The 16,147-nt window shown below is 44.2% G+C and overlaps 1 protein-coding gene across 12 annotated transcripts in view; it reads right to left on the reverse strand.

Moving 5' to 3' along the window:
- TCF4 (transcription factor 4) overlaps positions 1-16,147 on the reverse strand; it is a 404,154-nt gene that overhangs the window by 385,984 nt on the left and 2,023 nt on the right. For 10 of the 12 annotated variants that reach the window (XM_045296162.1, XM_045296161.1, XM_030887272.2 and 7 more), the window contains exons 2-3: positions 15,347-15,438; positions 13,518-13,590 (exon numbers count right to left, since the gene is read on the reverse strand). In XM_045296162.1, the coding sequence (XP_045152097.1) occupies positions 13,518-13,590; positions 15,347-15,418 (145 nt within the window). In that variant the 5' untranslated portion in view covers positions 15,419-15,438. Of the gene's footprint in view, positions 1-13,517; positions 13,591-14,259; positions 14,276-15,346; positions 15,439-16,147 lie in introns of those variants that run through there. The other 2 variants (XM_045296160.1, XM_045296159.1) reach the window with 2 other exon arrangements.

Genomic DNA, 16,147 nt, shown 5'->3' on the forward strand with positions numbered 1-16,147 from the left:
CATGCCATCTCCTGTGCCAGACGCTAACCACCGACCTGTTCATGAGGCTTGCCTAGTGTTAGAGGCTGAACAGGTTTCAGCGGAACAGCAGGTAGACCAGGAAGAAAGGCCTGTGACCTACTTTCAGAAGTCAGCCCGTGAAAATCTTGTGGATCACAAGGGACCGATCTTGAACCAACCACGGGGATAGCCCCGAACAGGGCAGCATGTCATTCCGCTGTGTGTGAAGATACAGAAGGTCAGGGGCTGGCTAGATGGCAGCTAACATGCCTACATGCCCACATGGTGATGGGAAGGTGCTAGGGGGCAATCCTGACCACCCATCAACAGGACACCACTAACTGGCCTGCCGCGGGGCACATGCTGTAAGCCACTTTTTCCCATGTTGCAGACAGGTTACGGTCCTTTCCTCCAGCTCTGAAGAGCTCCTGACCACAGAAGCAAGTAGTCGTTTCAAGCACGATTATCAGGGCCCAAACCAGGCCCACAGTGCTACCCCCACCTTCCACCTCAGTGGCGCAGCCAGCTGGACAGCGCAGGCACCAATGGTTTTTCTTCACCCCCACAGTATATACACCGAAGGAATGGCCATCTTTGTCATCATTAACATGGACAATCTTACCATACCCGTTTGAGACGTCATGCCCTCCCTTAAACTGAGAGGACAGTGGGCACCAGGAAGTAGAGAGGGAGGGAGGCAGGCGAGGTTCAATAAATCGAGCAACAGAGGCTGTTCCCAAAAAGCTGGGACTCTGTCTTGAGGAGAAGCTTCATCCTGCTCTTACTCAAGAATTAAAAATTTCCTCCCCAGGGCCACGCAAGACAAAGATTATTAATCAAGTGACAACACTTCGATTCCAGATAAAATATCACCTAACCTAGGCCACTCTGCTGAAGTTCTCCCACAGAGCAACTCAGCTACATCTTGTGGATTTGTTATCCAACATCCCAGTATGCTGGGGTGAGGTTAGGGGGGCAGACTGGACTCGTTTGGACAGATCTGACTGTACCACTGTCATGTTTGCTGGTAGTAAGAAGGTCCACAGTGAGCAGTCTCTAACTCACTGCCATTGAGTCGATGCCAACTCATAGAGACCCTATAGGACAGGGTGGAATTTCCCCTGTGGGTTTCCGGGACTAACTCCTGAAAGGAATAGAAATTCGGGTCTTTCCCCCACTCAGCGGCTGGTGGTTTTGAACTTCTGACCTAGTTGTTAGCAGCCCAATGCAACCACCATGCCACCAGGGCTCCCTGCTAAGTCGTCTAGATGTTGCCTAATTACAGAAAAGGATTCAAAACAAGACACAACTCCTCCCTGGCTACTTGTCCAAAGCTCACCTCCCCAACTCTCAGAACAGAAGGGCAAAATCCTGACACTTCTTAGAGAATACACAGCACTTTCACGAGGTCAGGCTGCTAGGAGGGCCGAGGAGAGCACCTGGAAGCTGCGGCAGGTCTCCGGCAACTCTAAGGTCCTACTCCGGCAGGTCTAAGGAAGGGTACTAAGAAAATAAAAACATCTCCTCAGTGAAGTCAATGCTGGCTAGATGGATGCTTCCCAATGGACTAAAGCTGCAGCTTGAAAAAGGGAGGTCGACAGGTGACTTCTCCAGCTGCAGCACCCAATCACCGCCACAGGGGAGGTCCCAGGACCCCAGTGCTCACCTGGTTATCCAAGCAGCCGCACAACTGGGTCCTGGCCACCCACTGTGACACGTCCCTCCTTCCTGTCTGTTCCAGGCTGCAGCCGTGATCCCAGTCTGACCAGCAGCACCCTGCACAAACTTGCCAAGGCTCAGCCAGGCACCATCTGGCCCTGCCCACCTCAGCTGGAGTGAGGATCCCCGACAGGTTCATTTCACCCACTTCACTCTTCAGAACTCAGTTCCGACGCGCCTGCCCTGGAACGCCTTTCCTTGCGGCTCTGGTTTCATGAAACACCGCGGCTGCCGGCACCGTCTGCCACACACCTGGCAAACGCAGACCTCGACAGTCCTTTGGGTGATGATAGTGTTTGTGCCTGTCTCCCACTTTGAAGCCACACAGGAGCGTCTCTATCTGCCTTGACCACCCTTGTGTTTCCAGCACCCAGCATAGGACCTGACACATGGGAAAAGCACTAGACTTAATTCACAATTGTATTTGTATATGGAATAAATGATGGTATGCTATTTGATTGGGAGGGGGGGGGTCTTTGCAAATATAAGCATGGGGAAAAAATAAAAGTTAAGCATGAGTATATCTCCTCTCTTAGACATGAATGGGCATAAATGCACAAATTTGATCATTTAATCTAATTTCTTTTCCAAAACACAAATGGAACACAATTATTGCTGCCTCACGTAGACGTTCTGGGGCTAACTTTGAGAGCACATTTGGAGCAATATTATTTTGAGTCCCAATTTCCATCATCTTTCTAAACCATTCTCAAGTGCCCATATACACAGATTCTAGAATGTCTGTGCTTCAAATAGAAATAACCAACTCTGAACTTGTTATAATTTTAAAATATCATTTGATGAAATCGACTTGTATATCATAACCTCACTTATTTGAAATGAACAAAAACCCTAAATTCCCTGCCATTGAGTAGACTCCGGCTCACAGCTGCCCTACAAGAAAGGGCAGACCAGGCCCCCGAGTTTCTAAGGCTGTAAACATTTAAGGAGCAGATGTCTCGTCTTTCTTTGGAGCGGCTGGTCATTTTGAAATGACCTTGTGGTCAGTAGCCCACCGTGCCTCCAGGACTCCCTTGAAAGATGCTTTTTCTACTGAAATCTGGACTCCTTTTCCACTCAATCTTTCTAGCACTTATAGCCAACAATAGTAACGTCATGCTCCAATGACAATGTCTGGCTTTGCTATTTTTTCGCCTTCCCATCACCATGAATATTATCCAGTACTGCAACGTACACATAGTTGGCTCTCAAACACACAAATTTACTGAATGAATGAAATGAGTGAATGGCAGCTCTCCTTGCCATCATTCACACTGGCGGAGGGGACACGTGCGTTCTTCCCTCCTCACCGTTCTAAGACTTTCACCATTCTTCAAACAATTCAACTTCCAGCTATTAGGATCTCTCTTTCTCTCTCTCTCTCTAACTCTCACTCTCTCTCTCACCTTATCCAATTCTACCACAACCACTGAGGATAGCAGTGTAGGATTGTCATGCACATGCTATCCTGCCAATATACCGCCCAAGTCAGAGAGAAACGGCTCTATATGGGCCAAAAGATAAATAGGAGAGTAATAAGCCTTCCATAAACATGAAAGGGTATCAGGCGCCAAAAGAAAATATCATACAGTTAAAGGTAACTACACCAAGAATTTCAAGACCCACAAGCGATCAGAAAAGCAGGTGTTGGGGACACCAGTCGGGGGGCAATGATGTTCAATATGCAGGAAAAAGCATGCACCACAAGGAGCAATTATGTGAGCCAGGATTAAAACTGGCATCAAATGGCTTTTCTCTTCTAAATTACAGGATTGTGCTGAGCATGGAATTATATACTGAATCTGGAAATATTATTTCATCTGATGACAGAAATTCTGTTCTTTCAGTTCAAAGCTGCTGGGTTGTAAAAGATCTCCAATCTGAAACCCATTATTTGCAAAAAAAGGAAGAAAATGTCTAGAAAGTATGTAAGTTCTTAATTGAATTTTTTTTTCAACAATGGATCTAGAAAATTCCTTCCCTATGAAAACCTCGGTTTGGTTTTTTCCTATTCATTAGTAAACACCGTCATTCAATAATCAAAACGGTCACTGAGCCACAATCGAGGGGCCTTGTGGTTCCATGGTTGGGGCCTTCACTGTTAGTCAAGAGGCTGATGGTGAAGAGCCGGCCCAGCAATTCTGCAGGACAAAGACTGGGAAACCTTCTGGGGCAGTTCCACTCTGTCACCTGGGGTCACCAGGAGTGGAAGTGACTACGGCGCTCAAAAACAACAACAAACTCCTATAGGCCATCACTTTAATCTTGGGGTTCACTGCAGCCCCTAACACACTTACTGCATGAAATGCATGGAAATTGCACAGAGAGAAAGGCACTTCCATCTAAGTTCATTACTTCTTAGGAAGAGGGCAGGCAGTATTTATGGTTCTTGCCTTACTTGTGATATAATTATGATAGATTTTTATTTAGAGGAATAAATCTTGCCTTCCTTCCATAGCATTTCTGCAAACATTACAGAAATCTTGCTCAGATCCCAGTGTCTTTGAGAATGCTTCTAAATTGCATTTCAGAAATATTACACAACAGCACTAGCGAGTCACGTTTCCTGGTAGCATCTGAACTAGAAGATGTGCTGCCGGTAATCGTGATGCCTGTGCTCCTAATAACTGCTAGGATGGCCTCCAACCATCTTCACATGCAGTCTTTTTCCTTTCTGACCAAAGTCAACCCCTCTCTTGAACTGCACTGCAGTTTCAAACCCTTCCTTGATTTTTGTTCAGTGATAAGACACAGGCTTTGAGGTTCTATCACTTCAACAGTAAGAAGCAGCTATTTGTCAGTAAACTTTGGCAAAGAATCCATATTTCCAGAATTTGGTTAAGCAAACCATTGGCTGCAAAGTCACCATAATGTGGGCAGTACCAAAGGTCCAGGGGAGAGTGGAATCCCAGGAAGAGTACAGGGCTGCAATTCTCCATTTCCATCCTAACACTGCCCTGGAAAACCTGTACTTTGAGAAGGAACTGCATTATAATACACAGCATCCCAAAGAATTCAACATCAGAAAGAAGAAAGATCCCCAAGACGAGGCTGGCTACAAGAAATCTCTGCTTGTGCCTACACTAGAGGTAACCCCACCGGCAGGGCTTCTTTTCCTGGGTCCTCTGTCCTCCACCCTTTGTAGCATGCCTCCTTTATGCCTGCTGCACAGTAACCGCTACAGAAAAGGCTTAGTCCCAGCACCCACGTGTTCAGATGCTACCTCTCTTCCAGCATCACTGCCGACTGGTACATGCGGCCCTCAAGACTCAGGCTCCCCAGCATCACCAACACCTGGCTCTTAGACAATGGCTACTAATTACATCTGCATGTTTCTATGTGTACCTGTTGGAATCCACGCAATCTAAAGGCAAGACCTCTCTCCCACATAGTCCTCTATGTACAACTATCTATTATGTATATGAGCAATTAAAGTAAAGGGCTAGCCAGCTAGATAAAATCAGCCGACGAACATATTAAAACCTCAGCAGCAAGATTAAAGCTATGCTACAGAGAGTGATAACAAATAAATCCCTAGAGAGCGAGCCCCGGTGGTGTAATGGTGAAGTGTTGGGCTGACCACAAGGTCAGCAGTTCAAACCCACCCCTTGAAAGACTGGGCTTTCTACTCCCATAAGAGTTACAGTTTCGGAAACCCAAAGGGGCAGTTCTACCCAATCCTATGGGATCACAGTGAATCGGAAGTGACTCGATGGCAGTGATTTTGAGAGAGTGATTAAATAACATACCTTTTTAACTGCTCGTTATCATTTTGACTCACTTTAAATAAGGATGAAAGTTAATTACCGACCAGTTGCATGTTTTCATGGCTTGCTCCTTCAGCTCTGTACACACGATGCAAATTGGAAGGTCAGAGCTATCATTTCAACATCCCCTCCATTAAAGGTTAGATCTAGTCCTGGCCTCCAGTCCTCCAAATACCTCGTGCAGTGACAACAGGGGCAGCCACCACTCATGGGCTTGCCCTGTCCTTCCCAGTTGCACAAATTGTGCAGTTTCCTTCTTTCTCTGCCTTCCACAGGTTCCAACTTCCACCAGTCTTACTGTACTTAAGTCTTGGCTTAGAGAATTTGAGATGGAAAACCTTCCATGCGGTTGCCAGGCAATTCTGCTAAGTACCCCAAAAGGGAATACTTAAATGAATGGGAGATTAAAGCAGGGCAGAATATTCCAAAAGGTATTCTGTAATGGGGCTCTGTCACTACCTTCTCTGGTTTATTGAGAAAACACCCTCTTCCCAGGGGGTTAACAGTGTATATGCCAACCATCAGTCCAGTTTCCCTGTTCCATGTTAAAAATGTCAGGGGGGGTTGGGGGGATAGAGAGAAAAGTTTGTAATGGAAATGCTGACACTCCGTGAAGTCAAGAAGCCGGGGCAGGTGCTCCCGTAGCCAGGGCCATAATTCAATCAAGCTGTATTCTGACGTCATCTGTTACAGAAACAAGCCAAATGGTTTCTGAACAGCACCAGAACCCCCGAGATTAAATTACAGCCCTGATATTTAATCATGGGTCTTACTTTGTTATTTTAAATAACACAATACATTTTAACAGTTGCTCGTCAACCACCTGAGCCAATTGAGAACACGTGATGACAAGCGGGCTGGAGGGCCAGGTCTACCTCACCATCTCCATTTTTCTCTTATTTTATTATTTTGTTCCCAGAAATCGTAGGTGACACGGTTTTCCTCCTCCTCGGAAAAAATACAGTTGGAATCGGCGAAAACCTGAATGAAAAGCAGCCCATTGTCCCTGAGCAGAGGACCAGGCCATTCTGTGTTTGTGGCCAGTGACAGCCAAGAGCCGACGGAGTGAGTTGGACCATTTATTTAACCCTCCCCAGACCTGGGCTTGTCACAGAGTAAACCTCAGATGCTGCAAATTATTAATTTTGACAACTATTAGTTCAATAGTCTCTTGGGCCTCCTCGGAGTCTCTGAATGCAAAATCTTTCCAGCAGAAACGTGAATGGATCTGTGATTCAGGTAAAACCATTCCCTTTCCCAAAGACACTCTGGCGAGCACAAGGAGCTGTTAGCGAGACGTGTTAGAGGCAATTTCAGCCACTGCAAACGAAACAGGTTCTTTAAAAGTAATGTACAAATACTGCCGTACGTGTGAAGGGTTGTTTGCAAAACAAATCAATATGGGTACATCCAACAATGGATTGCAGTTAATAAACTCCATATAGTAATTACCACCAATGGCAGTCTAGAAAGTCATTCATTAAATGTTAATTGTCACACGAAAGTACAAAAGCATCCGTTTGAACAATTGCGGGGCTGCACCTTTAAATAAAAGTACATCCTCACAGCCCTGAAATGCAACCATATAAACTGATTTTTAAACACACCTGGTTATTTGATATGCTGATTAACTGGGCCTCTATTTATTTATTTTTTTAAATGAAAGCAAACATAGCCAGCTTTTCAATCCTTTGGTGATTCCTGCACATTTGATACTTCTAATATAGAGGTATATACATCTACATATATAGACATATGCATTACATATAAAAAACAGTTAACAAACCTTTCCAAAAGATTAAATTACGACTTCTCTTATGTCTGAGAAATCTGAAGGGAGTTATGGTTCAAAAGCAACCAGCTGGAGCCCGCGTGGTATGCCCTATTCCTGGAATTACCTGGGCTCTCAGGTTTAGAAGATGGAAAACGCACGTGAGCTTACAAACTCAATGGCGTATTTGAAAAATTTCACTCGCACCCAAAATTCTAAACAAGCCTCCACAAAAGGGGGGAGGCACATAGGATATACTTGATTTTCTCTAATACTTAGAACTGTCTAACTTTCTAATTAGAAAGACCACCCAGTCATAAATAATTCCATAAAATAACCAAAGAATCAGGGTGAAAGGGGTTGTATTTTCGTCCAGTCTCACCTCGCTTTGAGACTCTGTGTCTCAAGATCTGGCTCCCTCACTCAGAGCCAGATGATACAGGTTTGGGCAAGGAGATTTTGGTTCAAGACTTTAAAATGAAGGACATTTCAAAAAATACACCATGTTCTCTACGGAGCAACTGCAGAGCTGTTTCCTTGGCTTATGGGAACAGCTCTAAATGCATCCTAATACCAAAAACGTTCACAATGACAGGCCTGGGGCAACCAAGACTCCACTCTCTGTTTTGGGCTAGGCTGCACAACTTCCAATATAAAATGTAGTTTACCATTAGGAGTAAACGTTTGATCTGTAAAAGCTTACAGAATTACTCTGTTTATCATCACAGATGAAAGCAAAAAGGAATCATTTTGAGCTCAAAACAAAACTGTTTATGCGACAATCTTCAGCACTCCATGAGTCTGAGCATTTATGACAGATTCGTGCAATTAACGGCATAAACTTTCATTACATAGTTCTATTATATATGTTTATGTGACTTCGCTGTTCATCTGTTATTTAAGTGATTCTCCTCATTACAATAGTCGGGTAAAGATGACTTGCTGATGCTGTCAAAAACGTGAAGGGTTTCAGTCTCCACCGTTCTCAGCTCCCTGCGCTTGATTAATGCATTTTATTTCCTGAAGTGGGTTTCTGAGGCCTGCTTCTTTCTTCTGACTTTAGGAAATGTAACGTCTTAAGCACATGTCTGACAATCGACGTCGCGAAAATGACAAAATGGCTTCTTTTCGTGATGCAGAAAGAATGTGGGCAACGGTTGGATATGAAGGTGTCAAGAGCAAAAAGGGGGAAAATGTTTCTAATGGAAGATGAGCCCAAAGAAAAGTGGAAAAGACAAAATCAAGCCCACTGCTGTTAAGGTCATAGGTTTATTTTCCAAATATTAGCAGGCCCGGCTTGGGCACTTAATTCCTGATTTGATTTGGAGCAACAACAACAACCACAAAAGCATGGAATGAGAAAACCACTGTTAGTCATGTAGATGGGCCATCAAGTTGGAAGTCAAAGCCCAACTACCTGACTGAACCACCTCCATATTTTCTCTTCAGAAACGAGAATGGTAGCAGGGACACATTGAGTTATATTCAGACCCCACAACAATGAGAAGGACAACTTACTTGGCCAATGAAAGGGGAAGAAAGAAACGGTATGGTTTATATCATGTTCTTAAATATGCTTGCAAACAACACCCGCCTACTCTAAAGATCAGGGACAGGATTTCTGACCAAGCCTCAAGACTAATATTGTATGTGTACATTCTTGGGGGCTGAAAAACGAGCCGCACTGCAAACTCTGTGTGTGTGCACGCACACGCGCGCACGCGCACACACACACACACACACGCATCAAAAAGGACTGTGTGCCAGGCAGACATGAGTTCCAAACCTTGCTCCATGACCGGATGGCTACCTGCAGAGCTAGCTTAGTGACCACTCTGAATTCCAGGTTCTTCGTCTCTGTAGTGAGGACGGTAACCCTGGCATTTCAGGAGGGTTAAGAAATACACTAAAGATAAAGACCCATCACACACTGTCGTCTACTGTGTTACAGACCTGTCCACCCACGCCCTATTATTCAAGCCAGTATTGTGCAAAAAGAGCAGCCACAGGAGAGGCAGGGCAAAGGGACATGATCAATCACCCAAATTCCAGCCCCAGACCTAAAGCACCCAGAGGGTACCTGGAGAAACACTTGGATGCACAAACAACAGCACTGACACCCTGAGACCCAAAACCGCAGTACTAATTATAGAAACCACAGTGACAGGCGTAACTCTGCTAAATGCAGCCTGAAGGGCCAAGCAGAAGTCACGGCGGAAAACTTGTTTTGGAATAGCAAATAAAGGCGCCCTTCTGAACTCACTGGCGTGGATTCTGTTTCCCTCGGCTGTACAACGAAGGCCCTGGAGAAGATGGGAAGTTCCAATCCCATCATGGACTAAATATCACTGTTACTGTCTTAACCTGTTCCTTTACTCTACTCTACGGAAAATCCCGCCAGCATCATGCATTGTACAACAATAAGAAGGCTGGCTGTTTTAAAACATACACACCATGTCTTACATAGTTCCTTCCCCCCTCCCGCCACCTTTAAGGGGGATCCACTTTGCTTTCCCCCTTTTCATGCACTAACCAGCAAACTCACAAGTGATACTGGAGGAAATGAATTCAGGATGCTGACCACGGGTAGTTTCTCCAGAGTGCACAACTACCAGTTACAGTTGGTTGTGTTGTTGGTTTTCTTCCTCACTTACATTTACTAGAGGGATGACAGGGTGTCGGTATCATGGGGACTAGAGCTCGCAGCTCACTTCTATGAACAAGGCATGCTTTCATTCCTACGAAAATGATCAGCTATAGTAAGGGGGGCGGGGGAGGATGGGCAATCTTTCACGAATGCTGAACCTCTAAGTAAAACTAGAGTTATCAGAGGGCGGGGGGTGGGGAGGGGGGCAGTGGTACTCAACTTCTAAACTCTGGGAGGAAGTTCCTGGCCCTGATGAACTAGAACACATGGAACAGGTGTGGCCGGTGCCTGATGGGACCAGTTCTTGTTTCGATCATTTTAGCCACCCAACTTTAAAGCTGTCTTAAGAAGATGTCTCCTTGGGCACGTTTCTCTTTGGCACACAAACAACTCAAAGGTAATCAAAGAAGCCATACTTCTGTTCTATCAGGAAACGAAGCCCCTTCTCATCAATAAAATATTGACTGCTTAGGTTCTCTCTCTCTATGTCTTTCTCTCTCTCTCTCTCACTCGCTCAGTAACTGCCACCCTACTTTTTAATGAGGAGACTCTTCCAGACACCCAGCTATACGGAGCTTTGAGTTTGTCTGCAGTCCAGGCATGTCATGGACCTCCAACCCCTTTGTATTGAGTTATCATACGGAGTAAGGTGATTCCTGAAAGATCAGTCCAGAGCCCACCAGTCCTCCCTGTTTAAGGTCATGGACACCCTGAACCACCATGGCCTGAACTGTTTTAATGCTCTCTGCTGAACACCTGCAAACATCAAACAAAAACGTCTGGTCCTTTCCAGGGTTGACAAAAGCCTTTCATGTGAAAAATGCTCCCTGGGAATGTCAGGCTGAAGCTCAGGTTACATTCCATCCCCCCCACCACCACCCACCCCGCAGCCTCCTTCTTTCTTAAGGTGGTAGGAAAAGCTATGTTTGTGAAATGAAAGATTAAAGGCAAGAGAGCCACACTTTATGTTCATTCTCACATTGCAAATCACGATGGAGCATCCTGTATTGGTGGGAGAGAAAGCTAGTGGGAATTTTAAGCATGAAATATTATGATGCCTCCTTTTAGGGTGGGTGTGGTGGGGGCGAGAAAAGAGCTAATGTTCCAAATAGGGCTGTTGTGCTCAAAAGTTTTATTTTCTTTTACTTGCCTGCAAGTTTCAAACCTGCCCAGGAAAGTCACATCTGAGCCCACACCAAGGGCAATAGGCATCGAGTTGAATATTCCAAAAATGATTTCTGTGTCCATGGTTTCTGAATTCATCCTTTTAGTTAAAGGATGAGGTGGGACTGTCCTGATCTTTGGGAAATTGCCTTATGCTTTGTTACTGAGTGGAAACGCAAGCCATGCTCTTAACAAATAGCCCTGTGTTCAAGTATGTCTTGGAAAAATAGGCAACAATAATTCTCACATCTGTGCCCCCACATGACACTCAATACACACCCTACATTTTCAATCCAACAACCAAAATGAAATAACCATTACAATTTTTGTCCCTGAGAAGCATGTAAATCTCAAAGCCATACTTCAGAGTTCAATACCTTCAAAACTATCACTGTATATTCAGTAGGAATATCTAAACGTGTCTCACTAAAGAACAGGTCTGTCCCTAAGTTTAAGTATACAGGAACATATATAACGATTATAGTAATCATATAAGGCTCAATATATAGGCCTGACCAGAATGCATTAATGCATATTCATACTTAGCCTATACTGCACAATATAAAATAGGTAAGCACTTAATCATTATAGGAAGAACTTTAAAATGTGAACATTAAAAAAAATAAAAAGAGATACAATTAGTTTTTAAAATGTATCACAATTCCAAGCATCTAAAGTACTTCAACTTATTAAACCTTATCTAAACTTACATAGATCAAATGAGTCTATTTTCATAACAGTACCAAAGAGTGGTTTGCACTGACTCTGAAAGTAGTTTAGCTCTGAATAATCTAGTTTTCAATTTCAACTGAATGCACATTTCTTAAGTCATAAAAATGATGGTCAGAGATAGACATAGTTTCTGTTTTGACAATGTTTAACATGGAAAAAATTACTTAACCTACAGGACACATATTCATCTTCACTTCAGACATGCAGAAGAATATTTTCAGACATACAGAATGAATCTTAAAAGTTAGGTAAAGAGTCTGTGACAGACAGTTCACAGATGTAATATTAACACAAATATTTCTTTTCTTTTTGGTCTCTAAACAGATAACTTAAATATGCCCAGGGTTATATAACACAAATATATGACCATAAACAGTGCTTTCAATTAAAAGCAAAAGACCAAAAGAAAAGATCAGACATAAGAGGCATCTGATATTTTACAAATCAAGTTGGAAAGACAAAGATTCCCTAAGAGTTATGAATGCCAGAAGAGAAAGAAATAGCTGATGTAGAAAAGAGCCAGGTTAGAAAATCAGTAGTTGTATTAAAAATATATATACTGAGTACACAACATACATAGGGGACCAGATTCCTCTCACTGCTGTACCATCAAATGAAGATGAAGGGGTGAGAAGTGATGCTCAGCAGCTACGAGAGAATTCCACTGGCGTCTCAGCTGGCATCCCACAGCTAAAAGATGTCAACATTTACCAGGCTGACTTAAGACCAGTCCTCTCTGCCTAGTGTACTGTTAGGTGCCAGTGCCAGAACGCCTAAAATATTGCATCTGGATAAGAAGCATCTATGAATGCAATCGTTGGTCCCAAAGCAGAGCAGAAATCTAGGATTTCGTCACACAAAAAATTCACTGGACACAAATAATGATCATAACCCATTTCAGACGCAGGTCTGATTTTCGGTTTTCACTTTTAATAGGAACAACACCCAGACACTCGGATAGACCCCATTAAAACTGCTCCTTAGATGTCAGAGCGGCCTGGTACACAGGGATTCCTTTGTGACTAGCCATCAAGATCCCTTTCAAGCCTGAACCAAAGAGGTCTGGAAAAGCCTTACCCAATTCACAACTATTAAAAGTCTGGCCTAGAAAATTTTAAAAATCGGAAAACATACTGCTTAAGTAAATGATGAGGAAAAAGACAACAATGAAAGTGTTGAAAGGGGGCCTTTTAAAATAGAAATGAATTCCTATTTAGTAAGCGGTTCTCTGTTTACTGCTAGAGTTTACTATGCAGCATTCACCGATGAAATTAAGTGCTCGTCTCCGTGTAAGGGTTAATTGTGCAGCGTACCTAATCGCTGATATTATTTACACAGGATTGTCCCTTTGAACGAAAAGTTAGGACTCCCTCCCCTTATTTTTTATAGGGAGCATTCATTTATTCCCCAGGTGTTACCACTGGCCTCAAACTCCCTGTGTTTGATTACAACTCTATTAGAAAATTGCTTTTCAATTAAGTGATGGAACAGAGACAGGTTTCGTTATCCCTCCCCCGCCACCAAAAAAAAGGCTAAATTTTAATTTTGCAAAAAGATCACATTTTTTATGGTTTCCCACTGATGCATAATGAATTAACGACATCATTAGGCTAATATTTCAATGACTTTTGCAGTGTACTCCCAACAGAGCCAAAAATACAGAGAGCAAATGATCGGCTCAGAGCTTGAGCTACACCGAAGAAAAGAATCCACATACTTGAGCCAGTGAAATGTCCACTCGCCAGAGAAGTTGGTCCATTTTTCCCACTGCTCACAGGAGGTGAAAACATCTAGAAGAAACAAAGAAATATTACCGCTGGAAAAATAAATCAATAAATAAGACATCTATGCCTTCAGAGTGCCTCAGATCTTTCACACTCTTACCAAATAACTCAAGAGTTTATGCAAAGGATTTGTTTAGTAAAATCAATCACAGTCCGACTTACAACTAAAACAGGCACCACATTACCAATTACCCCCCTTCCCACGCTCCCCATTACCACGCCACTCTATTTTTCCATCAAATTCCTTAGATTGGCAGGCACTACATTGTGAACAAACAGAGCCCCCAGAACCCTATGGAGATTCAGATGGGAGGGAACAGCCTCTCTAAGGAACACTAGTTCTACAAAGGAGAAGAAAAAAGTTGTTTGTTTTCCATAGAAAACCTTGGCCGTAAACATGGCAATGTCCACTTCCATCCCGCATAGGATGTCCCCGTCATATGGGAACCCAAGTAAAAAGGAAAGTACCACCTGCACTAAATTCTCATTTCGTATCTAACATGAGAGCAATTTGAAGTCTCTCTCTCTCTTTCCCTCCTCTCTTCCTCTCTCTCACTCTCACTCTTTCTCTCACTCTCTCTTTCTCTCACTCACTCTTTCACTCCCTCTTCCTCCAGCATTTATTTCGACCCTAATTGGTTTCTCTCTTCGCCACGTCTAGCAGATAATGCGCACCTTCCCTGAGTCAAAGCCTGCAAAAAGCAAAGGAACGAATGGAGAAAGGGCAGCAAGCGGAGAGGGGGCTGCAAAGCTGCCTAGGGCTACGTTTCCTGGCAAAACTTCCGAAAGCCATTTCTCCAAAGGAAGGGCTAGGACAGTGGTAGTGGCAGCGGCGGCGGCAGCAGCAGAGGCGGCGGCGGCAGCGGCAGCAGCATAGAAAAGAGCCCCACGTAAAAGGCGGTTTAGATTTAACGTGTGTGCTTTGTGGATTCTTTTTATTTTGCTTTGCAAATGCATCTTACACCACACTGATCGGGCATTTAAAAACCGATCTGCAATTCCCCTGTCCAGGTTGGGGACTTGGTTTGAGGGGTGGGGGTGGGGATAGGGGTGGGGGGAGTAGAGGAATGGAGAAAGGACCCGGGCAGCCATAAACGCCACAAGTGTGTATATTCTGCTTTGTGCTGATCTCACGGCTAGGAAATTTCCCCCCAACAGTCCAAAGGGCTCTAACGAATGTATACCAGCATGTGCGAGCCTTCATAATCCCAGCAACGATGTGGCTGGGCGCTCGGGCCCTTCGAAGCCAACGCATCAGCAGTTTCAAACTTTGAAGAGACAACTGGGTCTCCTTAATTTCTATTTTCCATTTCCAAAAAATAACTAATACACAAAACGAGGAGGCGTGCACAAAGTATCAGTACCCTCCGTGTTCAGCTAGGGCCAAGTTTGTTTTGTGGGGGGGAGGGGAGGGGGGCTTGGAGCTTAAAGGGTGTCTGTTTTTCCTTTCCACAGAGGTGACATTCCATTATTTGGGGAGGAGGAAGGGCGAGGGCGTCAGTGGATAGGGAATTTAAGGCAAGTAATTGAGACTCGCGAAAGGACTGAATCTTCCATTACACCCCCAAAACCAAGTTAAAAACTTGGTCAAAAAAAAAAAAAAGACCTTCATATTTACCAAGGATTCAGCCAATCCAAAATTTATTCCTGTCCTTCAGATCATAACTGGATTCTAGCTAAAGAATTCGGTATTGGGGGTTTGGTTTGGTTTTTTTTTTTTTTTTTTTCACAGCTGTTGTTAGTTTCCACCGTTCTTTCTTACCGCACTGAAATCCAGTAAATCACTCAGCTCTTTGTCCGTCCCTAAGGCAGCCATTCGCTGTTGGTGATGCATTTTAGCAAAATCACACAAACCTAGAAACATGGAAATAACCGCAATCAGAAAATCCAGTCCCAGTCCTTGGAGGAAACACAATCGGATTTTTGGAGACTGGGGGCGTGGGGGTGGGGGCGGGTGGGATTAAGGTGGAAAGGAAGGAGGGATAGGAGGGGATAGAGTTGGTTTTTGTTTTGTTTTGTTTTTAAGATGGAATAGGCAGCAATAGCAACGACACCAAAAAAAAGACATTGTATTTCCAAAGAGACGATCAAAACTGGTAGCATCCACTATTAAAATCAAATCGGAGAAGGGGGGAGGGGGGTTGAATCTGCCGCTCTTCAGCGCATGATTTTATGCAACAGGAGGTAGAGCGAGAAATGAATGGATCACAGAGAAAAGAGAAACTACTCCGAACGCTCCGGTCTCAACTTTCCCCCCACCCTCCACCCCATCCCCCTCACATACACACACACACACACACACACGCACACGCACACATACACGCGCGCGCGCGCACACGCACACACACACCACCACCCCTCCGCATTGCAAAGTAGCTATAAAGAAATTAAAGATGAGCGTCTCTGGAGTGCAAACACAGCCAAAGGGGGAGGGGTGACAGGCAGGGGAGGGAGGGGTGTAGAGTGGAGGGCCGGATCCCGTGGCTGTCCAGTACCCTAATTTGTGAAAGAAAGGGTTGTAAAAATTAAAGTCAGGCCCTTGGCAAAGTGACCGGTCCCTCCA

Source organism: Echinops telfairi, unplaced genomic scaffold (assembly GCF_000313985.2).
Source record: "Echinops telfairi isolate 266 unplaced genomic scaffold, ASM31398v2 ScPeMD7_7400;HRSCAF=8409, whole genome shotgun sequence".
Classification (NCBI taxonomy): domain Eukaryota; kingdom Metazoa; phylum Chordata; class Mammalia; order Afrosoricida; family Tenrecidae; genus Echinops; species Echinops telfairi.